General features: G+C 41.3%; 1 protein-coding gene across 1 annotated transcript in view; it reads right to left on the reverse strand.

Annotated features, from left to right (window-relative positions):
• DIAPH2 (diaphanous related formin 2) overlaps nucleotides 1–26,127 on the reverse strand; it is an 873,453-nt gene that overhangs the window by 171,371 nt on the left and 675,955 nt on the right. Inside the window, exon 26 of the mRNA XM_069065282.1 lies at nucleotides 17,821–17,956. Coding sequence (XP_068921383.1) covers nucleotides 17,821–17,956 — 136 coding nt within the window. The remainder of the gene's footprint in view (nucleotides 1–17,820; nucleotides 17,957–26,127) is intronic.

Below are 26,127 nucleotides of genomic sequence, written 5' to 3' on the forward strand. Positions count from 1 at the left end.
CTACAGAGGAGCCAGGGTGAGTATGGGGGAGAGAACAATGGATTGTACCTGCTGTTGGAGGCCCAGACTGGCTCAATTTTGGATGGTGGACACCCAGTGACAATTTGTTTGGCTCTCTCTGCATTTCCCCTGTGTAGAATTCTCTCCTTTTTTGTTTCTAACTCCTGACTTTCCTGGCTTTATTCAAGGCTCAGCCAAAATGCTTATGAGAAGCTTTTCCCTCCCAACCAGTGCTGTCCTTCTGAGATCGCTGCCAATTTGCACTGTTGGCTTGCCCACTGGAATGTAAGCTCCTTGAGGGTAAAGACCAAGGTTTAGCCTTTCTTGTCATCACCAGCACTTAGCATAGTCCCTGCCACACAGAAAGTGCTTAACAAATGCTTTTTGACTAAGAAAAAATAAAAGCAAGCCCCAGTCCAGCGTGGTTCCCTTCTGTTTCCATTGAGACAGTAATGAAATCAAGTAAAAGGGGACAGAATGTGCCAGAAGTCTAAGTTGGGGACCATTTATAAACACTGACTTAACTGTTAAGGTATTTTTCTAGTTATTATCATTGTCTAATTTCCAGTGAGGTCATATGGAACTGATCTTCACACCATGAGTGCTGATCCAGGCAACACCATGAAGTTGGAGCTAAATGGGAGGAGGGCTGGGAAGTTGCACCCTTGCTATGGAATCAGGACACCTGGGTTCAGGTGTCATCTCAGATAATTATTAGCCCTGGCTCTGAAGCTGGCCTGGCCCAGCTCCTGAGCGGAGAACAAGGATGACAGCTGCCTTAAAATAGCTGAGCAATTGCCATTACTACTATGCCTCTGGCTCACAGACTTCTGGAGACAGGCAGACAGGAGTTGGTTTCATTAGATAATCTCAGGCAAGAAGAAAGAAAGGTTATTTCGTGGGACAATTGGTCATGTCACTTTGCAGTTAGAGTTCATGATGAGGATAAGCATGAAGATACAACAAGACCCTGCCAAGGAAATGGTAGAATTTGCTCCTCAGTGTAAAGGTTGGTAAGGAAGTGAAAATGATGTGGGAGAATCTGACCTGAGGATCATGAAATGAAAGGCCAAAGGCTTGTCATTCTGGTTTTCCACTTAGGAGCTGGGCTGGGGCAGCTTCAGAGCCATGGCTTCTAATTATCCAAGGGGACATTTGAACCCGAGAAGCTTCATGACCGTAAATCAAGTACATTTTCTTCAAGAAAAAAGGCAGAGCACACTGAACATGGCAAAGACCTAACATCTACATACACAAATTAGTACCGATTATATTCTTGATGAGAAGCAGTGTTGCCTAGTGGGAGGAGACAGCCCAGCCACAGAGTTTGGAAGAACCTGGTTTCAAATTTCACTTGTGACACAAAACAGCTCTGTGGGCCCAGACATTCCTTTTAGGGTCTCAGGCAACTCTCTCTAAGACTTAAGGGTGCAGCCTGGTGAAGGGAGTTTGCTCACCAAGAGTTCCCCAAACCAATGACTAAAGCATAGTCAAACAGACAGGAAATGACTAGTGACTAATGTAGCAGTTACTACATAATCAGATGTTTGTATGTAACCAGATGGTCAACTTGTTAGAATTAAATTAGGAAAAATGACAAAGGTCAGAAGACCCTGCTTGCAATGACAACAATTTAAACTGGCTATAAGAAAAAAAATGGGGAGGAAATGGCTGCATGGTTTCTGGCTGTGTCCACTTTTGGAGAAGCTTACCCAGTGTTAAAAAGAACCCCAAACCACCTGAGCCAGAAAACTGTTTCCTCATCAACTGGAAAGCCATAATGACCCAAAGGAACCCCATCTTAGAGCTCTACTAGGAAGTCACTGGTATGTTAAAATAGCAGGTCAAATGACAGGATGTACAGAGAAAAGCAGCTAAGGAGTAAAACAAGTTGACAAAGGATTGCCATAAAACCCAAACAAGGCCGGGGGCCTCAAGAGCATTGTAGATAAGCCAGAATGGCAGACAGCAGAGATGGAAGGCAACAGGATGGCCAACATTTCCATTATCTATTTGGATTGAGAGTGTACTCCATCACCTCAATGCCTAATGTGAGGAAGTGACCATGGTGCTGAAGACACACCCAACCAAAGGCACACAAAAGCAATGCATGTGGAAAGGGATGCAAAGAGTGATTTTGTTCACGATCTCGATCTCTTGCCAAACAAAGGGGAAAGCCCATGGCTTTAATCTCATTCTCATCTATGTGGAATCATCTATATGTCAGCTCTATCTTTGGGGAAATCTTGAGAACTAAAGAGATGACTTTCTGTAGCTTGAAACACTTTTAGTGACACACGGGATTGAAAGGTAGAGAAAACACATGATCCCTGCTGCGTTCTATTGTTTGTTGATTCCCCAGATTGAGAGGCAGGCAGAGCTTTCCTTTAACATGCTGCCTCCCACATACAGGTTAAAAAAAATTCAAAATTACATGAGATGCAACCAAGGAGATAACCATTCAACAATCTGCTGAGGATCAACACCAATCAGGCAAAACTGAGGTAACATACACATCTAAGGGATTTGCCACTGGGTACAGAGATCGGCCAACATAGATCTCAAATGGAAAAAGAACTGTTAACGGAGGATCCAGTTTCCCAAAGGTCAACATTCACCTCTTTGGCACATTATCTGAGCACAGTCAATCAGTACATACTTCTTAAGAGTTTACTGTGTGCTAGACAATAGGGATTCAAGTTCAAAGAATGAAGGAATCCTAATTCACCAGGAACTAATTAAATAAAAGGCAAATGTGAAGGGAGGGCACAAGGTCGCTGGGAGGATGTGGAAAAGCTTCATGTAAGAAATGATGATTGAATGACTCTATCTTAAAGGATGAGAGGGGACTCTGTGAGATGGAGGTAAGAAGGGAGGGCATTCTATGAATTCCTGGGGAACAGCCAGTGCTAAGGTACAGAGATGGGAGATGGAGGGTCTTGAGTGAGGAACAACGAGAAAGCCAGTTTGGCTAGACTGTAGTACGTAGGAGGAGAAGAAGCATGTGATAAGCCTGAAGAGAGAGGATGGGGTCAGGCTGTGTAGGGTTTTAAAAGATCAACAGATAAGTTTATATTTTATCCTAGACAACAGGAAACCCCTGGAGTCTATTTAGAGGACAATATGGTTCCATCTTCACTCGATGACTATTACTTAGGCAGCAATATGTAGGATGAAGTGGAGAGGAGTGACTGGAAACAGAGAGACTAGTTAAGAAACTGTTGTTCTCATCCAGAAGAGGGATGATGAGGCCTAACCTAAGGTGGGAACTATGTGAAAAAAAGAGAAGGGTTAATATGAGATCCAGGAACTTATGAGACTCACTTGGGCAACCACAAGAATGATGACAGAGATATCTCCACCCTGTTTCACTCAAATTTCCTGTCCAAAGCCAGCATGGGTGGGATGCCTGGATTCTTTGGAAAGTTCCCCAACTAATTTTTGTACTTCCAGACCACTTTCTCTTGCCCAACACAAACAGGTAACCGTCTTATGACCATTTGGTCACTGGAGATGACTCTTGCCTCGTCCATCTTCATTTCAGGTCCTCAAGAGCAAAGTCTATCAACTACTGGGATTCTGTACTTTATGTAGCCCCTGTAGAGTGCTTAGGTATCAAACCTTACAAAAAATAAGGTCCTGGAGGAAGATCTGAGGTCCACTTCATTCGAGGGGACCACAGACCCTTTAATAAAGTGCCACTGGCTCAGAGTTCTGCCTCAGTGGTTTTTCTTGGAGATGGGGCACTTTGTAATGTAACAGAAATGAGATATATTTACCAATAACCTTTAAATAAATTCTCCCCTGCCCCACAAAAATAAAGCTATACAACACCTTCTTTTGCCAACATCTCAAACGGTTCAGCTAAAATCATTACTGTCTGGTAGGTTTATTTAGAAAAAAAAAACCAACTGAAAATTTCCTCTTCAGAAAGAGCTCCAGAATGGTGAGGAAATGACTCATTTTGATTACATGTGCATTTCTTGAAATACCAGCTGAAGGCAGCAGGCCAGTTTGGGCCAACAGATAGGGAGCCAGCAAAGGTTACATCTTTCCTTTTCCTGCATGGCCTTCTACCAGGTCCCTTGTTTAAGTACCGATCCTTCCTTACTAACTGCTTGAGCTCTTCATTAGTAGCTGGGAGTTGCACATTAGCATCTGTAGAATTTTCCTGAAAGATTCCCTCCCATAAAGGATATGAGAAATTAATAGTGAGAGTGCTATTTGAATGCCCTTTGGGTTAATGCCATTATTTGGGGTTTTCAGAACAGGGGAGAAAGTGTGAGGAATCTGCAAACAACAGAGTTCCAATTCTGGTGGAGCAGATATGTCTGCCTATGCCATGAGTTAATCCATGCACACTTTGCTGGTGTGATTTCTTTTTTTCAAAGGTAGAAAATTTAGAAATGCAAAAGAGTTATCAACTACTCGAGTGAAAGCTAATTCAGATTCTTTCCAGCTCCACTGGTCAAAACTGTTAATATGGTTTGGAAAGATGGATTCATTAGTAAGTCTGACTAAGACAGCTCATTCTTTATCCTTGTGCTGGTAGTAGAAAGGTGATTCTAAGTGCCAGGATAATCAGATACAGTGAAGAGCTAAACGGGTACTGATTAAATGACGTCTGCATCAGAACTGGAGTGGGAGCTTGCAGCTTTGGACGGCCTGTTTTTCCAGTAGCACTTTTATATTTTAACATGCTTGAAAAAAGGCTTCCTGCTTAATTTCTCAACTTTTCTGCACACAAAGAGAACATTTGCATGCTTTGGAGACTGCTTCATTTAACCACGTAATCAACTGATTATTCAAAAGATGATCAATTTCTTCACACTCTTCTGAGAGTGTCCCTAAAATCCATTATTGTGTATACAGCAATCCAAAAATTGTGGCTCATGACTAATATTTTGCATAAGATGCAAATAAGTTAGCATGTTGAAGAGCTGGTGGTCTCAGGAGTCCCTTACTGAATTTGTGTTTACATGGATTATATTTATTAATACTGTATTAGAAGGGAAAATTATTTGCTATTATTATGAATACAGTTCTAACCCCTTGAAGGGTCCCTCGATCATAACCTTGGGTGCAGTGGACAGAAAGCTAGCCTCAGAACCAAGAAGATGTAGGTTCAAGTCCCACCTATGAGGAAGGGCTGCCACATGGCCCTAGATTAGAGTCTTAACCAATCTGTGTTCTAGGCAACTGTCTGGGACTAAGTCGAACAGAAGGTGTCAAGCTGTCTCAGAAAAGGGACTTCCTCACAGGAAACTCTCTACATCAATGAGATCAGAGGTTGTCTCACCCCTAATGCTATAACACTGTATACGTTTTTCCCCAGATTTATTTTTAAATGTGGGGATTCAACAGCAGGATCTAAAGTTCCCATTCAAAGCATTCAACAAGCACATACAGGCTCTCTGAAATTATGTGCAAAACAAAGGACAAGTGGTTCATGCAAAAACTTTAGCCATTAGGAAAATGGACCAAGCTTTAAGTGTGTGTGTGTGTGTGTGGTGAATATGATGCTATGCTATTTCTGGACAACAGTCCATCTTCATGAGTCCAAGCAATGGTTAGTGCTTCTTCTTTGATTAGATATGCTGTTTGGCCTTCCTAATGCCTTTCTGGGAACTGGCCTCTCCTAGCCTGCTGTCTCTTGCCCAATGTCTTCTACAACTTATCAGCAGAAAAAAAAGATATGGGGACTAAATCAGGGGTGGGGAACCTGCAGCCTTGAGGCCACATGAGTCCCCACCAACCTTTATAAAGTACTTGCTATAGGCTAGCGCTGGAGGTAAGTACAGAGGTGCAAAGACAAAAATTCCAACAGTCCTGACTCTCAAGGAACTTCTGTTCTATTAGGAGATACATGCAGATGTATGGATACATATGAGATATACACAGAGCAGATGCAAGAGAGCCTGAGAAGGGAAAGCCTAGAGCCGTTGACAGAGCCATGAAAAGTCTAACCCGCAGAAGGTATTGCTTTATGGGGGGGAGGGAACGCTCCTGAAAGAAGCCAGGATGTTAATAGGAGAGATGAGGAAGGAGAGCACTCCATGAGTGGGCATAACCAGCACAAGGGCAGAGAGCTAGGAGGGGACCAGGCATTCAGCAAGATTTAGGGATAAGAGATAAAAACTCCAAGTAGTACAATGGCATGCTTAAGGACTAAGATGCAGTGAGTTGTCTGGTATGTTGGTTAGATCATTTAGAGGACTTATAGAAGTCCTTTGATAAGAAGGGCCAAAGGTAGATGCCCAGGAACCAACTGTGCTCTAAAATGCTGAAAGGAGCGCTCAATAACTTACACTCTGAGAGAGTTGCCTGAAGCCCTGAGAGGTCAAGGGACTTGCCTAGGGTCACACAGCTAGCATGTGTCAGCCACAGAAAATGAACTCAGGCCATTCTGACTCCAAGACCAGCACTCTATCTACTACATTGTGTATATGTACATATATACATATCCACGTATGTGTGCATTTGTGTGTATGTATGTAAATAATATGCACATATGTGTATATATAGGTATAAACAACACAGTATCGATGTTTAAGAGACTTGTGGCAGCAGACTAGATATAGGGTTATTAAAACACCATATAATTTTGTTCTGGGTCCTGATTATTATCTAAGTTACAGTATATAGCTTAAGTCTAAGTATGTATGTATGTCACCAATATTACATGTGGTTGAAAATCATAGAATGGCACATTTTGGGAGAGGAAAAGACTTTCTGGGGCTTCATTGTGGTGGGAAGGTGAGCTGAGGTTCTTGGAGTCATGTTATACTACCAGTGTAGATATTCCCATCTGTCCTATGCTAGAGCCTTCCGAGTGCCCATTGGTCTGATCAGTCACAGGAGGACACACATAGTGAGGACAAAGAGCAGAGTGATGTCGATCTAGGACCAGCTTAGACAAGACTGGAGCTGCTCATCACAAAATCAGTGGCAGGTGCACCATTTTTCGATTACACTTTTTCTGAAAAGTCATCCCCCGAGGTGAGTGGCTGTGATCTAATTCAAGGGAGGAAGTTGCAACCTGAAGTCATGAAGCAATGGAAAGATAAATGGGGGAGGAGGGAACAGGTTGAAACATTTCAGCAAGGATGACTTGCGTTTAAAGTACCTAAAGTACCTAAGTACCAAAAAACTGGAAACACAGTGGATTCTTATTAGGGAATGGTGAAACAAGATGCAGTACAGGAATATCATGGAAAATGACTTTACAGTAAAAAATCATGAGTATTAAAAATACAGAGAAACATGGGAAGACTTAAATGAACTGATAAGTGAAATCAGGAGAATTAGGAAATCACTAGACCCAATGATAACTATGTCAAATGAAACACCAACAAGGAAAATGGCCCCAAAGAAGACAGAGAATGTACTTTCACAGGATCACAGGTTCATACAGATGATGAAACTGAGACTTAGGCTTGGTGATTTGCATGTATCATAAGCATCGGAGGCAGGATGTGAACTCAGATCCTCTGAAATCAAAGTCAGTCTTCCATTCTACTGTATCATATTAACCTTCCAACCTTTTTGACAGAGGAGGGGGGACTGTATATAGAATATTGTACATAATATCGTGTGTTGATTAGTTTTTTTCTAAGTGGCTTTTTCCTCTTTGTTTCATTCTTTGTTATAAAGGATGGCTCTCTGGGTTGAAGAGGGGCAAGGGATCTATTCAAAAAGGACGGTGATACCTGAATTCAAATCCGGCCTCAGACACTTAACACAACAACTAGCTGTGTGACTTTGGGCAAGTCACTTAACCCCAACTGCCCTCCAAAAAGAAAAAATAAAATAAATTTTTAAAAAATTAAAAAATTTAAAAAGCAAGATGATAATAAATATAAACATATCTATAATTTTTAAGAAAGAACAGTAAATTTCATTTTCTAGTCATACACATTCACCATAAAGATGGACTGGTCAACTAGTGAGAACAAGGGATAGTAGCTAGACAATCCAAGGAGTACACTGGTTCACTCATAATATTGAAGGAACCAGAGAATGGCCTAGAGTCATTCAAGATGGCAAAACATTCTCTATGGGGGATTTAGTGAAAGACATGGAAAAGAAAGGCAGAGAATGATCAGATGTGGAGAGAATATGTTAAGCACCCATAGAAGGAGTATCTACAAGGATAAAAAACGGTTCCATTAAACCATCAAAGTTTCTTAAAACACATCCCTTAAAGACTTTTAACGTCTCCCTTGCCCCTACCCCTTTATATTCTTTTGGTTGAGAAGTACTGTGGTAAATCTCCATTCAGAGATTTGGGTTCAAAGTCACTTAGTTTTTCTGAGACTCAGCTTTTTCATTTATAAAATTGGAGTAATGATATCTAGAATGTTGTTATAAGGCTTGAGTGAGATGGCAAAGTGGTTTGTAAAACTTCAAGCACTACTGAAATGGCAGTAATTATTTTTTATTATTAATAAGTGTAACAGTGATTGTGACCTGACCATTGCCTCTAGTTTTTGATTTCTAATTCTCTCTTAAAAAACATATTTGAAAGCCTTTCTTTGTATTTACTGGGGAATATAATTCCCTAGTAGTGTAGTTTCGATGTTATCGTTACTTAATCCTGAACTCAGATGATCAAACCTAGATCATAAAAATAAGCATTTTTTTTTACTTTCCACAATTATTGCTATAGTTACATTCCCGAATGTTCCCCACTGATGAATGGGTACAATTTTACATGCCTCTCCCATATATCTTACTGCTCTTACTTTCAGCTCTATGGGATCCTGATTGTGTATGGTTTGTCTAAGATTTCATTGTGGTGAAATCACTGAGAAAGAGTACAGCCGCTCCAGGTCTTGGTCCCTTCCACAAACTGACTTGGCTTCTGTTGTTTTGAACATATAGGACACTTTTTCCCTAGTATTTGCCTTATAGCAAAGATTCTTTCAAAGAGCACATATCTCTCTTCACCAAGGTATGGCAAATATCTCCCTTGCATATCACAAGTACTTCCAAACATAATAATCACATTTTATGCTTCTTTCAGTGCAAAGTGAGAATAAAAACTGCCAAGTGTTTCATTATATTGATTCTCCCTCAAATACCTACCCACCTCTTACCAGCTACTCCTCCACCCCACCTCAGGTACACACAAACATGGTCACACCCTTTATCCTGCCTCAATGTTCAAGAATTCTGAAATCCCCTTATCCAACAATAATCTATTGGTTTTTTCACTTGTCCCTTGGCCTTCCCCTATTTACCTCACTCTTCATCCTCACTGTGACCTCCAACCCCTTGGCGATACAATTATTTGCCTTCCCCCATTAGCCACTATCTCCTCTTCTCCCAATCTTGACCTTTTAGTGAATCAAATCAACTCTATACTGTCCTCTTCTCTTGCATCTCCAGTCTCCTTATCATATGACAGCCTTGGATCACTCCCACCATTCATCACCTTTGCTCCCTATGAGAAAGTTGTGAGATAGTTGACTGGACCCATTATAAATTCATATTACACAACCTCAACTAGGCCCTCATTGCAGCTAGGCCATCCTATTATTCCTGCCATATCACTACCCTACTCTCCATAGCAGCTCTTCCAAATCTTTTCATCCCTCCTCAAACCTCCCATGCCTGTCCCTCTCCTACTCTCTCCGCCGAGAACTCTGCTTCACAGTTTACATAAAAATCCGAGGCCCTTTGCTGTGAACTCCCTCTTTTCCCCTCTTTGTAATCTCTTATCATCCAGATGCCTTCTGTTACCATCTCCTCCTTTACCTCTAACATGATGATGTAGCCTTACTCCTGACGAAGGCCAATCTGGATGTTTAAGCAATCCCCTTCCAATCTGTCTCCTCCAACAGATTGTTCCCACTGTCATTCCTACTGTTTAATGTAATTTCAATCCCGTCTAGTGGTTCACTTCCTACTGCCTGTAAACATGCTCATGTCTCTGCTATCCTGAAAAGATCCTCACTTGACCCTTCTATCCCCATTAACTATTGTCCTATATGTCTTCTGCTCTTTGTGGATAAACTCCAAAAGGTCATTTAGGTAGGTGCCACCACTTTCTCTCCTCTCATTTCTTTACAATCTGACTTCTGACCTTGTCATTTCACTAAAACTGCTCCTCTCTGAAGCTACTGATGATCTTAATTGTCAAATCCAATGGGCCTTTTATCAGTCCTCATTGTCCTTAACTTCTCTACAATCTTTGACATTGCTAATCACCCTCTTCTCCTCAATTCTCTCTTCTCTCTAGGTTTTTGGGACACCCCTGTGTCCTGGCTCTCTTCTTACCTACCTGAACATTCCTTCTTTTCTCCTCCACTGGATCCTTCTGCAAATCATGCCCTCTAACTATAGTGTCTCTCAGGGCTCTCTCCTGGGCCCGCTGCTCTTCTCCCTCTCACTTGGTGATCACTTGGTGATCTCCTCGGCTCCCATGGATTTAATGACCATCTTAATGCTGATGATTCTCAAATCTACCTATCCTGTCCCAAACTCTCTGCTCACCTCCAATCTCATATCTCCAAATGCCTTTCAGACATCTTGAATCGAATGACCAGCAGATATCTTGAACTCAATGTATTCAAAATGGTAGTCATTATCTTTCCTCCAAGATGCCTTCCCCCCTACATTTCTTCTTACCGTAGAGGGCAACATGATCATCCCAGAACCCCCCAGCTTCACAAGCTAGAAGTCATCCTGGCCTCCTCAATATCTCTTCCCCCACTCTCACTCCCATAGTCAAGCTATTTCCAAAGCCTGCCAATTTCTCCATTGCAACCTTTCTCCAATATGCTCCCTTTTTTTCCTCTGATACCGCCCCCACCCTGGTACAGGACCCTCATTACCTAACACCTGGATCACTGCAATAGTTGCTGATGGGTCTGCCTGCCTTGAGTCTTTCCACACTCCAATCCATCCTCCAATCAGTCACTAAAATGATTTCCCTACAGTGTAGTTCTATGTCACTCATTCCCTCACCCAACAAACTCTAGTGGGTCCCTATTGCCTCCAGGAGCAAATACAAAATGTTCACTATTTAGTACCTAAAGTCCTTCGTACCTAGCCTCCTCCTACCTTTCCAGTCTTCTTACTGCCAAAATCCAATCAATGCAGGACACTCAGAGCGAAGCATACCTCCTGCAGAGAAGTGGTGGACCAAAGGTATGAAGTGACAGAGGAAAAGGGTGCTACATTTGAAGTCGAGTGATCTGAGTTCTAATCCCACCTCTCCTAGTTGCTATCGGTATGACTCTGGGCAACTCAATTAACCTCATTTGTAAAATAAGGGATGCAAGGAGGGGGGAAGGCTAGATGGCCTGTGGGGTCCCTGTGAAGCTAAAAAAGATGGTCAAAATATTATTATGAGGTTCCACTGGGTTTGGGCAAGTCACTGAGAAGTGACAGTGTTGTTTTTGTTGTTGTTTTTTAAAGGCATGAATAAAACATAAAAATAAAATATACTATATTATAGGCTGGCTTTGGTCTCTACCTCTACCTTTTGGGGCTTCGATTATGTTCTGTGCCTTCTCCATTATTAAGATTATAGTTTTCTTATGATAGAAACTGGGGTCTCTCTTTTATTTAGAAACCACAAGGAACATGTGTACCACTTCAGGAAGAAAAGAATAATGCCATTATTTACAACTCAAGAGTCTGACATTTGTAAATGCCCAAATCGAGAGAGTAAACTGTGTACAGCCCTCTTTGATTGGTCTGAATCTGGAGATAAGACAGCAGAAGGCACAGAAGAGGCCCTTAGATGAACATGGGCTAAAAGCGGTTATTTTGATAGCTATCCAGGGGCTTCAATCATTTTAGAAAAGGCAGTTAGCCACATCTTGGCATATTAAAAACAAGAACTAAAAAAAAAATTAAACTAGGCCTTCTGTTTCTCTGTCACACTTAGAGCTAGTCAAGGGCTGCCCATGTTTGCAGAACAATTGTGCAGGACTGTTACACCCTCTGGACATGTGGTTTAATTGGAAAGTAAAACAGAAGTTTGGTTTTCAGGACTGCAGAACTCCAGGTTCTGTCAAGGACACAAACTTCATTTAAAAAGCCCATGGAATCAGCAGTGTTACTGTCCAGTCCCACAAGGAAATAGGTTGAATAATTAGCAAAAAGGACTAAAATCACTTTCAAATAAAGTAGTGATAAAAACAGGCAAACCTGTCATGCCACTGACCCAGGAACTCTTTCTTTCATTTCTCATCTTTTTCCCAGATGTTTCTAGTGCCATGTCATGGGAGATGAGTCGGAGGTCTGCCCACATCACCACTGGCTCCCCAATACCTCTCAGATCTAATATGGCCTCCTTGCTTGGACATGCAAAGCTCTTCTTTCAGGATAAGGCCTGTGTCATGTTTTCTCTGTATCCCCAGGGCCTAGTGCCTGGCACATAATCGGCACCTGATAAATGTGTGCTGAACAAACGAATGACATCCTGTGCACAGGAGGTTACAAAGCCCCTTTTTTCTTCTCTACCCCATCATTGCCCACACCATATGTGCCAAGCTCACAATTATACTTTCTGGTACAAGAGCCACAAAGCCAGGCATGATTTCTAGGGACCATCAAATGGTCCATGCCATCTTGACATGCAAGTATGTGTGCATTCCGCAAAATACTTGTCTTCACCAGGACCTGGACTGCTAGCATCCAGGGGTAGAAAGAGAGAAGGAAACATTATTTTAAAGATTGCCTTGAATTACTGCAGTTAGTAAGTTAGTTATCTCTAGCTAGCTGGCTCATTTGCCAACCCCTTTGCCACCTTCATCATCCTCTTGCTAGTTTTAAACGAACTGCATCATGTCTAGTGATGACCTCCTTTTAATGCCATAATCTTCAATCTAGAACCACTATACTGGATTCTAATTAGCAGGCTCATCTGCCTGATCATTATAACCCCACTCCAATATCTTTATCATTATTTTCACAGGAAGGAATCTGTCACATCTGTTAACTGCGTAGAAAAGGCAAGTCATAGACAAAGGATGAAGATTTTATGGGTCCGAATTTGCTCCACAGAACAGACCTCACCACAGGAGAAGAGCCTGGTTTAATCACCTCTTGAAGCCATGGTTCTCTGAGCCTCCAGTTGACAAAGCTGAGTCTCAAGGATCCATCACTTGCTCTTTCCTGTCTTGCTGCTCTGATGAACCTTGTGCCATTTTTGCTAACTGGGACCATACCACGTTTTTCTTCATCAGACTACAGAATTATAAAGGAAACATCCACTCATGCCAGGGAGCCCTCATATCCCTAAATAAAGAATGCCATAACACCTTAATCAAAAGTAAGTAGAGGGAATTAATTTAACAATAAGAACACTAGCTTCTTCCCCTCCTTCCACCCCCTCCCATCCACCAACACAAGAAGGAAAACAAGCAGCTTTAGGTATTTATCCACCCAGATGCCCAATTTGATCTACTGCTGTCTCAACACCCTCTTCCCTAGTAGCTAGAGAAAGAACAGATTACTGCCATCATGGAACATAGAGGGCGGGAGTTCAACTTGATCCAATCCAAAGGCAAGCAGACCCTCACCATTTTACCAACTGCTTTCTATAATCAGAGTTAACCTCACCTGAGGCAAAAATCTCCTTTCCCTGTTCCCATTCTAACCTATCTCATGCCCAGCCATCTTTGGCCCTGCCCCATTCTGCCCTCCTTTTCCATGGCACCCTCAGGAAGAAAGCCCCATTCTGAGTTGAACAAACTTCCCTTTAGTTCAGGCATCTTCTTTTTCCATCTTTCCACTCTTATGTACACTGAAATCTAGCTTCCCCTGGAAGACATCCCTCGCTGCTAACATTTCTTTAGCATGGAACACTCCTTCTGTGCACCTTCTCTTCTAGGGGATGCCATCTTCACAGGGACTTCTTGATACCGTTTTCTCTTGGTCCTCCTTCCTCTCTGGCCACTCCTCAGCCCTCCTTTGCCAATTCTTCATTCACATCACTCCTACATTCCTGAGGATCTTCTAAGGTTTTGTTCTGGGTCCTCTTTCCTTTTTCTTCTCTAAAGCATCTCACTTGGTGATCTGTTGGCTCCCACAGGCTTAATTATCACCTCTACACATGTGGCTTCCAGATCTATTCATCTAGCTCTAGCCTCCTTCCCAATCTCCAAGCCCTCATCACCAGTCACCTAGTAGACATCTCAATACAAACACAGTCATAGGCACCTCCCTAAACATGTCCCAAACACAACTCAAAACCCTGCCCTCTCCCCAGGTTACTATTATTGTTGAGGGCTCTTGACTCAATCCAAGCCCACCACCTCTATTCAATCAACTCCAGGGGCTCCATACTGCCTCAAGGATCAAACATAAACTCTTGGGGTTCAACATTTAAATTTCTTCCCAACCTGGCACAAACCTACCTTTCCAATCTTATTCTACGTTGTTCCCCTCTCCACACTCTAAGGTTGGACCAAACTAGTCTTCTTGATGTTCCTCACACAAAACAGCCATAATCTCCTTTTCAAACTTTTGCATAAACTGTGCCACAGGCCTGGAATGGACTTCCACCTTATCTCTGGCTCTCAGAAGCCCTTCATTCTTTCTAGGCTCAGCTGACACTCCATGTATCCTTTTCTTATTCTCCTGGCCTACCCCATTTCTAAAAAAATGTTTTTAAATTCATATTTCTTTTGTATATACTTATTTGTGTGTATGTCTCCCTTGAGGGAATATAAGTTACTCTTGAAGCTAAGCGTCGGGGGGAGTGAAGGGCTGTTTTTGACTTTCACATCCTCATTGCCCATTACAAGGTTTGCCACATAGGATGCTGTGAAAATATCTGCTATGGTTCTGCTTGCCTTTGCCCCCACGATCAAGGTTAGTCTAGACCATTTCTTAAAAGCCAAGGAAGCTGTCTCCATGGCTTGACTGGCCCAAGGGGTTAAGACTTAATTCCTATAGGTTCTGAATCAGCTTCTTGGTGGCCACAGGCCATATTGATTGGCTTCCTGGGCCCTTAAGGACATTAAAACGCCTACCAGAGTCAGGTCTTTCACTGTTGCTGAAGTCCCAAGGACACCACTCATCACACCCTGCCCCACCACTGCCTTGCTGATCAGACACAGATCTATATGGAGAAGAAGGGAGATGCATATATCCAAGCTAAGTTCTATGTCTTTGGTGAATAGCCCTTCTATGTCATGGATAAGTATGTCTTTTGTTAACCATTGATTGGCCTGTGAGTATCCCATTCTGTTCCTTAGCATTGCAGCTAAACCACCCTTGGATAAGCCTGAGGCAGGCCCAGTCTATTCCGTATAGTGGGCCAGTAGCAAGAGTAAACATAAGACTTGGTCCTCTTTCCAGTCTTTCCTCATCACTTCCTTTTGTCCTGTGAGGTGACATGGAGGTGGTCAGACTTTAGACCTCACCATCACTCAAAGTTATGAGACTTCTGTAGTATTCCCCTCTGGATGACCTTCCTAAACCAATACTTGCAGGTTCCAGGCCGAGTCCCTAGATGTGCCACAATAGCAATATAATAATAAAATGCTGGTCAAAGCTAATATTCAGTTAATGCTTACGATGCATCAGGTCTCGTGCTAACTAGTTTACAATTATCATCTCATTTGATCCTCACAACAACCCTGGGAAACAGATGCTATAATTGTTACCCTTTTACAGATGAGGAAATGGAGGCAAATAGGGGTTAAGTGACTTGCCAAGGATAACACAGCTACTCAGAGGCTGGATTGGAACTCAGGTCTTCCTGACTCCAAGCCCAGTGCTCTATCTGCTATACAACCTAGCTGTCTAAGATTCAGGGTCTACACTCCTAAAACTAAAGGTCATGGATCCCCATTAGTGTGCTTCCCTTTAATAGTCATCAACCTGATAGAATTAGATCAAATTAAAAAATATTTCCTGAAATGGCACGGTATTTATTTACACCCCCCCCCCCCAGTCTTGGGTAGATTCTAACACAAATATTCCCAGCATCAGTGGGAAGAGAGTACATAGTGTATTCTAGAAGAAAGAGTGTCAAACAACCCAGTGTTATCCCCCACCAAGTACCTTCTCTGCTTTTACTCAGGAGCTATTAAAGACTGAGGGAGTAAGTCATATACCTAGGGCAAAGAAACACACTACAAACTTGAATTAATTTATCTTCACTGGGCCCTTATTGCTGCACGACCATATTTACTCTTTCCTGATTAACTAGTGTTAGTAGCTGTTCTAAGTCTTTCCTTCTATTTTTATTTTTTGCTTTTTGGAGGGGAGAAGGCAGGGCAATTGCAGTTAAGTGATTTGCCCAAGGTCACATGGCTAGTTTTTTGTGTTGTGTCTGAGGCCGCATTTGAACTCAGGTCCTCCTGACTCCAGGGCTGGTGCTCTGTTCACTGCACCACCCAGCCACCCCTAAGTCTTTCCTTCTTAAGGCTTCTAAAACTACCTGTCACCCTGCCCCAGCACAGACTTTAAAGTCATATTTTCTTGTGAAAATTAAGGTATTTCACTGGCAGCCCCCTCATTTCCAGTGCAAAATCCATCTTTATCTTCTTCATCCATTCTTTCCTTAATCAACTCAATAAACATTTATTAAAAATTCACTATGTGACAGCCACTGGGCTAGGTTCTGGTAATACAAAAGCAAAAATAAAAAAAGTTCTTGCTTTTAAGGAGTTTACATCTATAGGATCACAGCTTTAAAGCCCCCCTCCCCAAATTATAATGGCCATTAAATCAAACCCGCTCATCTCATAGGAGATGAAAACAGAGACAGGTTAAGTGACTTATCCAGGGTCACACAGCTCCTAAGTGTTTACAGTTGGGATGTGAACTTAGGTCATCCTGACTCCAAGTAAATTCCTTGATTCAGCATATCACGCTGTCTATAAATTCTAATGGGAAAGATAGGACACAAACATATACAAAATAAATGCAAAGTAATTTAGTGGGTAGGGATTAGGAAACATCTCACAAATGAATGACGTTTGAATTGTTCTTTAAAGAAAAAGAGGTAGTCCAAGGGGAGATAGTGAGGAGGGGGCACTTCATCCAGCACTAATGCCAAAGCAGCATGGAGGTCAAAAGTAGAGGATCATTTATGAGGAACAGTAGGGGTTCAGAAGGACTGGACTGCAGAGCACACAAAAGGGAATAGCTTATAATGAGCATGGAAAGGTGGCTTGGGGCCAGGATGCCAGACACAGAAATTTCTATTTGATCCAATAGGGGCTACCAGAGTTTCCGGAGGAATGACAGGGCCTTACCTGTGTTTTAGGAAACTCTCTTTGTTGGGACAGACTGGAGAGTGGAAAGATTTGAGGCAGGGAAAGTAACTGGGGGAAGGACGTACTACAAGGGCCCAGGTGAGAGATACTTAGGGCCTAAACTAAGGAGACAACCATTAGAGGGAAGAGGAGAGACACAAGAAGTACTGTGAAGGCTGAACTGACAAGACCTGGTGCACGATTGGACATAGGAAGGGACGGACACCGAGGAGTCAAGGAGGACTGACGTTTTCAGCCTGGATGACTGGGAGGATGGTGATACCATCAACCATAATAGGTAGGTTTGGAAGAGGTGAGGGTGTGGCATTGAAAGATAAAGAGCTCCTTATTATACGTGGTGAAATGAAGATGACTGTGGGATTTTCAGCTGGAAATATCTAATAGACAGCTGGTGATGTGAGACAAGAGCTCAGGAGAGAATAAGGCTGCAGAAAACCAGAAAATGGGTACATTTTAATATTTAAAAAAAACTTAGCTGTGAACATGGCAGTTAGAAAGTTCCAAATGCCACCGCTGAACTCAGAACATCCTTGGCTATCTTTAGATAGCTGTGCCCTGAACAGGGCCATACCTTTGTTCATCTCCATCAGCTGTTTCTTCTTCTTCTGTCGTTCTAGCTTTTCTTGCTCAGCTTTCTCTTTGGCAAGCTTGGCTCTCTTACTCTTCTCCTCCATTTCTCTTCTCTTGTTGTTTTCCTTCACTATTTCCTGCATTACAAGGTATGAAACACAAAATGTTCTCATTACTTATGATGGAGGTACCTAAGATCTGGAGGTACCTAAGATTTTTTAAATCATGTTTACGTGCAGAGAGGGGAGGAACTTCAACTGCCTGAAGATAAACGTATGTGCTTTGAAGAAAAAATAGGGGAATAATTTATCTCAAGACCGTATCTCATCAAATACAAAATGTTAGAAGCAATCCAAGTTTCAGATGGTATTTCTTGGGGGCTCCAATATCAGAAAAACACAAATGTTAAAAATGAATGATGAAAGTATTTCTTCTTAACAAACCGAAATTCAGAATGTTTTGATAAACCTAAAATGAAGGTTTAACAATCTACTCTGCTAATAATTCATTATTTCATCACACACCTAATTGCTTTTTTAAAGTATATACCTAATGATCCAGAGAATGGAGCAATCTGTAATATTATTACAGAGATGAAATATCTGTGATTATCACAGTGTTTTAGTATGTTTAAATAAATCATTAGAAATGCAGAAAACATCTTTTTTGCTTCTGGGCCAACAATCAGTAACTTCCAAGGTATAAGGAAATCCTATTTGAAGAACATATTATTTGTTGTGGAAAGATATTGAGAATTAGAATATTCTATTAACTCATCTGAGAGGCTAACCCCAAAAGACCAGAAATAGTAGCAAACTGGGTTCCTCTCAGATCAGACAGGGAGCAAAAACAAAAGCAAAAACAAAAAAAAAACACCTTGTATTGATATCTTTGTTTTTATATCATCTACAGAGAGTTATCCTTTATAACAAAGAATGAAAAAAAAACAATGAAGAAAATTAAAGAAGGCACTTAAAAGAATCATTTTCTATGAAGTGTTCTATACCGATAATTTCCCACATCAGCAAAACAGAAAGAGAAATGCCCTCTCATATTTCTTTTTTTGGGACCTAGCTTGGCCATTAAAATTTCTTAGTAAACACTTAAGCTTTCTCATTCATTCATACACAGAGTGCATTGGTTTTTTTCCTACTTCTTACTTCCCTTGGCACCAGTTCACTTAAACTTCTCCATGTTTATTATATTCACTGTTTCTTACAGCAAATTAATATGAAGATAAATTAATGAATTACATTTATGCGCCATCATGTGATTACAGAATCACCAATCTAATGGAATCAAATTTGTTTCTTCTTTATTTCGACAAAAAAACTGCTGCCTATCCATATTTTGGTAAACATGAGGTCTATCACTGACCTCCTTCAAGAATTGACCTCGAGGGGGTAGAGCCAAATGGTGGCATAGAAGCAGGAAAAGTCCCTGTGCTCCCCTTATAACCACCTCCAATAACTGTAAAAAATGACTCTAAAACTTTAGGGCTACAGAACCTACAAAGTGACAGAAATAAATCTCCTGCTGAAGTCAGCCCTGCAGGCCAACAGAAAGGGTCTATTGCAGCATGATGGGAGCCAAGACCAGCTCCACATGAGCCTGTGGTTTTAACATCAGGATGGTCATGACTAGTCGCAGCTGGAGGGACTTCGGGAAAGTAGGTTACCAGCAGCTGTGGCGGTTCCCAGATTTCATTCCCATGAATGGCAAAGGCAAAGTAAAAGGTCCGTGTGGACGTTGGGAATAGGGGGATCAAAAGTGTGGTCCAGCCTCTGCCCCTGGAGGGAGAAGCAGCTGAGGCATTGAAGCCATGTAGCTGCCACTGCAAGGCTCCTTCAGAGCTCCTGGCCTGCAGATTGTAAGGGGGACCAAGCAACAAGTCTGAGGGGTAATTGCTCTTGCTTTATCCTGCTTGGATCTGGATTGCTGTTTATGGTGGAGGTCCTGGGGCATGTGACCAGGTGCCAGAGCCTGTGGCGGCTTCAGAGAGGACAGCCAACAAATAGCTCTGGCAGCTGCGAAAACCCTAGCAATTTGAAACAAAGCTGTCCTCTCTGGAAGCAGAGTTCTACTGTGGCAAAAAGCTCAAGTCAAGTAATTGAGTGGCAACATGAACAAGTAAAGAAAGAAAAGCAAGCTCAGTAATCCAACTTTGGATTCCTTTTTTGGGGACAGAAACGATCAAAGCATGGCATGGGAGGAAGACAGGGAAGTCAGAACTCCTGCATCAAAAGCTTCCAAGAAAAATATGAATTGGTTACAAGACACAGAGGAGTTTAAGAAGGATTTTGAAAACCTAATAAGAGAAGTGGAGGAAAAATTGGGAAGAGAAATGAGAATGACACAAGAAAATCATGAATCAATTCAACAACCTGACTGAAGAAAATATCACCTCAAAAAATAGACTAACTCAAATGGCAAAAGAGGCTCAAGAAGCCAATGAGGAGAAGTATGCCTTAAAAACCCAAATTTGCCTGATGGAAAAATAATCACAAAAGCTCACTGAAGAGAATAATTCCTTCAGAATTATACAGGAGCAAATGGAAGCTAGTGACTTTATGAGAAATCAAGATACTATTAAACAGATCCAAACAAATGAAAAAATAGAAGGCAATGTGAAATATCTCATGGGAAAAACCACTGACCTGGAAAATAGATCCAGGAGAGATCATTGAAAAATTACTGGACTACCTGAAAGCCATGATCAAAAAAAGAACCTAGAAATCATCCTTCAAGAAATTCTCAAGGAAAACTGCCCTGATGTTTTAGAACCAGAAGGCAAAATAGAGGTTGAAAGAATCCACCCATCACCTCATGAAAAAAGATCCCCAAAAGAAAACTCCTAGGAATATTATAGCCAGATTCCAGAGTTCCCAGATCAAGGAGAAAATATTGCAAGCAGCCAAGAAGAAACAATTTGAATATTGTGGAAACAGAATCAGGATAACACAGGATATGGCAGTTTCTACATTAAGGGATCAAAGGGCTTGGGATATGATATTCTGGAGGTCAAAGGAGCTGGGATTAAAACCAAGAATCACCTACCCAGCAAAATTAAGTACCATGTTTCAGGGGAAAATATGGGCATTCAATGAAACTGAGGACTTTCAAGATTTCTTCATGAAAAAAACAGAGTTGAATAGGAAATTTGACATTCAGATACAAGAAGCAAGAGAAACTTGAGAACGTAAACAGGGAAAAGAAATCATAAGGAACTTATCAAAGCTGAACTATTTACATTCCTACATGGAAAAACAATAATTATAACTTATGAAACTTTTCTCAGTATGAGGCTAGGTGAAGGGAATATAAATGTGTGTGTATATAAATATATATATATACACATGAATATATATGTCTATATAAGAGGGTATATGGGTGAATGAATACATATGTGAGTGTGTATAGATATGTGTACAGGTATACATAGACAGAAGGCATAGGTTCAATTGAATAGGAAGGGTTGATACATAAAAGGTGAAATTGAGAGGTGAGAGAAGTATATAATGAGAGGAGATGGGGAGAGACAGAATGGGGTTAATTATTTCATATAGAAGTGGCAAGGGAAAATGGTTACAATGGAGGGGAAGAACAGGAAGGCAAAAGGGAATGGGTCAACCTTATTCTCATTGAATTTGGCTTAGGGAGGAAATGATATCCATACTAAATAGGGTATCTCCCCCTACAGGAGAGTAGGGGGGAAGGGGATGAGAGTGGGGATGATGGAAGGGAGGGCAGGTTGGGGGGAGTGTAGTTAGAAGCACACTTTTAAAAAGGGACAGTGTCAAAGTAGAGAATAGAACAAGTGGGGGGCAGGATAGGATGGAGGGAAATGTAGTCAGTCTTCTATAATATATCCACTGTGGAGGGGTGGCCAGGTGGTACAGTGGCATACAAGCTCTGGAGTCAGGAGGACATGAGTTGAAATACTGCCTCAGACACTAAACACTTCCTAGCCGTGTGACCTTGGGCAAGTCACTTAACCCCAGTTGCCCTGCCTTCCCCCCTCCAAAAAGCAAAAAACAAAAAACTCCACAAAAATATATTCTCTATGGAAATGTTTTGCATAGCTACACATGTACAACCTATATTGAATTGCTCATCTTCCCAGTAAGGGTGGGTGACAAGGGAGAAAGGGAATGAATCTGGAATTCAAAGTTTATAATCAAATGTTTAAAAAATATGTTTTTATACATATACATATATATATATTTTTTTACATGCAACTGGGAAATAAGATATACAGGCACTGGGGTATAGAGATCCATCTTGTCCTACTGGAAAGTCAGAGGGGGCTCGGTGAGGATATAGGAGAGAGCAGATTGGGGGAAGGGGATATACAGTGGGATCGCTGTTTTGGGGTGATGGGGAAAAAATTTAAATACACGATTTTCCTAAAAAGCTGTTTTAATCTTTAATCACAAAATCTTTATTGTGAAAGGGATAACCAAATTATCAATTCCTACCTACACCTGAACAACAGCTCACCCTTTACCTCACATGAGAAAGATGAGTCATCCAACCATCAATGAGGACAAAAACATGACTTCTCCAGGCAGCCCATTCCACTGCTGGATAGTTTTAATTGTTAGGAAGGTTTTGCTCACATCAAGCCTAAATTTGTCACTTTCCAATTTTCAACAGTAATTAAATCTGTTGAGAGTTATGAAAGATAGGGAATGAGAAAAAACATAGCAATTAAAAATTAAAGGATCACATATAACCTCCAAGGAAGCATTCTGATCTGTCGGGTTTCTTTCTTGGGCAACTCTTTTTCCATGTTTTTTTTTCTTTCTGATATTTGAGCTCTTCTTCTGTTTACTTGTATCTCCAGCCTCAGTTATTATTTGGGGATTCTGTATCAGGGCCAGGCTCCAGGCTTTCTCATACTCCCAATTCCAGTGGTCTGGAGCTACATGGTCCTGAATGACTTTTATTGCCTTCCTTGGTTTGTCTGTACTCAGAGCAGTGCTGAGCTCAAGGGGTTGTGGTCAGAGCCATACAGTTAGCTGCCACTGTTACGGTACTAATATGATCTTGTGGCATCCCTGTTTGGGAGAATGCCATGGTCTTCCGTCTTCACTGAGGCTTCCCAGATAAGGCGATGTCACTTCTGTCTCCCCTTGCATAGGTGCATATGTCAGGGTGCTACTGTGCTCTTTTGTCCCATCTGGAGCACTGACACATCTCTTTCCACAGTTGGATGCACTTCCCCAAGCTGCCATCCTGTTTGCCTGTGCTCATGCTAACTTCTCCAGCTGGATTCCTCTTCCAATGGCCACACCTATGACTCTTTTTATATGATTGTGGACTAAATTAAGGAGCTTACTCTGAAGCATGTGACAATATTTATCAGCTTCTCCATGCTTTCTCCTGTCTAGGCACTCTCCTGGCTCTTCCCCTATTTGTGTGACTATTTCTTCTCCTTATCATTCCTCCATCAGGTGTCCCATTCTGGGCCCTTTTCTTTGCTCCCTGTAGCTCATTTGGTAATACCCTCAGTTCCTACAAGTGCAGTGATCATCGTAGATGCAGATGATTTCCCAATTTATTTCTTCAGCTTTAGCATCTTTCCAAGTGCCTCTAACAAAAGAATGGCCTGTAGACACCTCAAACTCAGCAAGCTCCTTCTTCTGAACTTCCCTGTGATTGTGGGGGAGATCATTGTCCTTCCAATCCAAAAGGTTCCCAACCTCTGTGTTATCCTTAATTCCTCACTCTCACTAAGACCCCGTAGTAAATTCAATGCCAACTCATGTCAATCCTACCTTTACAACACTTTACACACACATCTTCTCTCCACTCAAATGGTCATAACCCTTGTATGGCTTACATCAGCTTCCAGCTGGATGGCTGAGATAGCTTTCTCAGTTCCATGCCTCAAGCTTCTTCCCCACTCTCATCCATAGGGCACTAAATTGTCAAGGTGATTTTTCCAAAGGATAGGTCTACATCACACGCACATGTGCACATACTCACACTCATACATGCACACACACCCGCACACACACCCACACACACCATCTGCTTAGTGAGCTTTAGTGGCCCTTGATTATCTCCAGGATTAAATATAAAGTCCTCTGCTTATCAAAGCACTTAAGGAACAGGGATTTAGTGATCATTGTAGATTATTCAAAGAAAATGAGAGCAAGAGGCAGAACATAACAGTGGAGAGTATGCTGGACTTAGAGTTAAGGAGATCTGAGTTCAAATCCTGTCTCAGACACTTAATAGCCACATGACCCTGGGGAAGTCACTTACCCTTCTGTGTTGAGCTTCCTCATTTATAAAAGGAGGGACTCAATGACATGAAGGTCACTACCAGCTCTAAATCTATGATCCTCTAATGAAAAACTGAAATATATCCTTGCAGGCAGTAAAAATTTAGAATTTAGCAAACTCTGAACAAAACTTAACCTGGCAACTGAAATCACAGAGCAGAAGCTGGATCTCTTTCATGGAGAGATGGTCAACAAATCCACAGACTACAAATACGAACTTTGAAATATGCTGGAGATTTTAACCAATGAACTAAAGTGGAATCAGGTTATTATCACAAACCAAACTCTTTCTCAATTTGCCCAGACATAACACTGGTCCATAAAAACCTGAAGAGTGACAGTTTTCATGGATTTTGTCATCCTAAAGATGCAGAATTTCTAAGTTACATGTAAGGAAAAGTTTTGACTAGTGGAAGAGATCAAAACCATAGTGTAACAGGATGACAACCATACCATCTCCATCATTCCATTTGCTAATGGAGGCATCCCAAAGATGCTTCCAGTGAACCTAGAGCTGGGGACTTTATGTCTGAATACATCCCCCCCCCCCAATTTATTTATTTATTTTTAGTTTTCAACATTCATTTCCACAAGATTTTGAGTTATAAATTTTTCTCCCCAAATTTCCCCTACCCTCACCCCCAAATAGCAAATCTACTGAAAACCCCTTCCCCCAATCTGTTCTCTCTTATATCCTACCTCATCCCCCCCTTTGACTTTCCAGTAGGGCAAGATGGCTTTCTATACCCTAGAGCCTGTATAACTTATTTCCCAGTTGCACGTAAAAAAACAATTAAAAAAAACATTTGTTTTTAAAACTTTGCGTTCCAGCTTTTTTCCCTTCTGCCTTCCTCAACCACCCCCACTGGAAAGATAAGCAGTTCAATATAGGTTGTACATGTGAGGTTACACAAAACACGTCCATAGTAGTTATATTGTGAAAGACTAACTATAATTCCCTCTATTCTATCCCACCCTCACTTATTCTAATTTTCTCCTTTGACCCTGTCCCTTTTCAAAAGTGTTTGCTTCTAACTACCCTCTCCCCCAATCTGCCCTGCCTTCTATAACTCCCCTCTTATCCCTTTCCCCCTATTTTCCTGTAAGGTAGGATACCCAATTGAGTGTGTATGTTATTCCCTCCTTAAGCCAAATTCAATGAGAGTAAAGTTGGCCCTTTCCCTTTCACCTTCCTCCTCTTCCCCTCCATTGTAACAGTGTTTTCTTGCCTCTTTTATGTGAGATTATTTACCCAAATCTATCTCTCCCTTTCTCCTTCTCCCAATATCTTCCTCTCTCATTTCTTCATTTTATTTTATTTTTTTGGATATCATCCCTTCATATTCAACTCATCCTGTGCCCTTTGTCTACGTATATGTGTACATACATATGTACACACTCACATATATATATATATATATATATTTATACACACATACACCCTCCTATACATATATTCCCTTCAACTATCCTTACACTGAGAAAAGTCTTATGAGTTACAATTACCATTTTTCCATGTAGGAATGTAAATAGTTCAACTTTAATAAATTCCTTATGATTTCCTTTATCCTGTTTACTTTTTCATGCTTCTCTTGCTTCTGAATGTCAAATTTTCTTTTCAGCTCTGTTTTTTTCATCAAGAATACTTGAAAATCCTCTATTCACTGAATGACCATATTTACCCCTGTAGCATTATATTTGGTTTCACTGGGTAGGTGATTCTTGGTTTTAATCCCAGCTCCTTTGCCCTACGGAATATCATATTCCAAGCCCTTTGATCCCTTAACGGAGAAGGTGCTAGGTCTTTTGTTATCCTGATTGTTTCTACAATACTCAAATTATTTCTTCCTGACTGCTTGCAGTATTTTCTCCTTGACCTGGGAACTCTGGAATTTGGCTATAATATTCCTGGGAGTTTTCTTTTTGGGATCTTTTTCAAGAGGTGATCAAAGAACTCTTTCAATTTCTATTTTGTCCTCTGGTTGTAGAATATCAGGACAATTTTGCTTGATAAT

This window comes from Petaurus breviceps, unplaced genomic scaffold, assembly GCF_028583685.1.
Source record: "Petaurus breviceps papuanus isolate PSGF00001 unplaced genomic scaffold, PetGlider_PUasm1.0 90681, whole genome shotgun sequence".
Taxonomy (NCBI): Eukaryota; Metazoa; Chordata; class Mammalia; order Diprotodontia; family Petauridae; genus Petaurus; species Petaurus breviceps.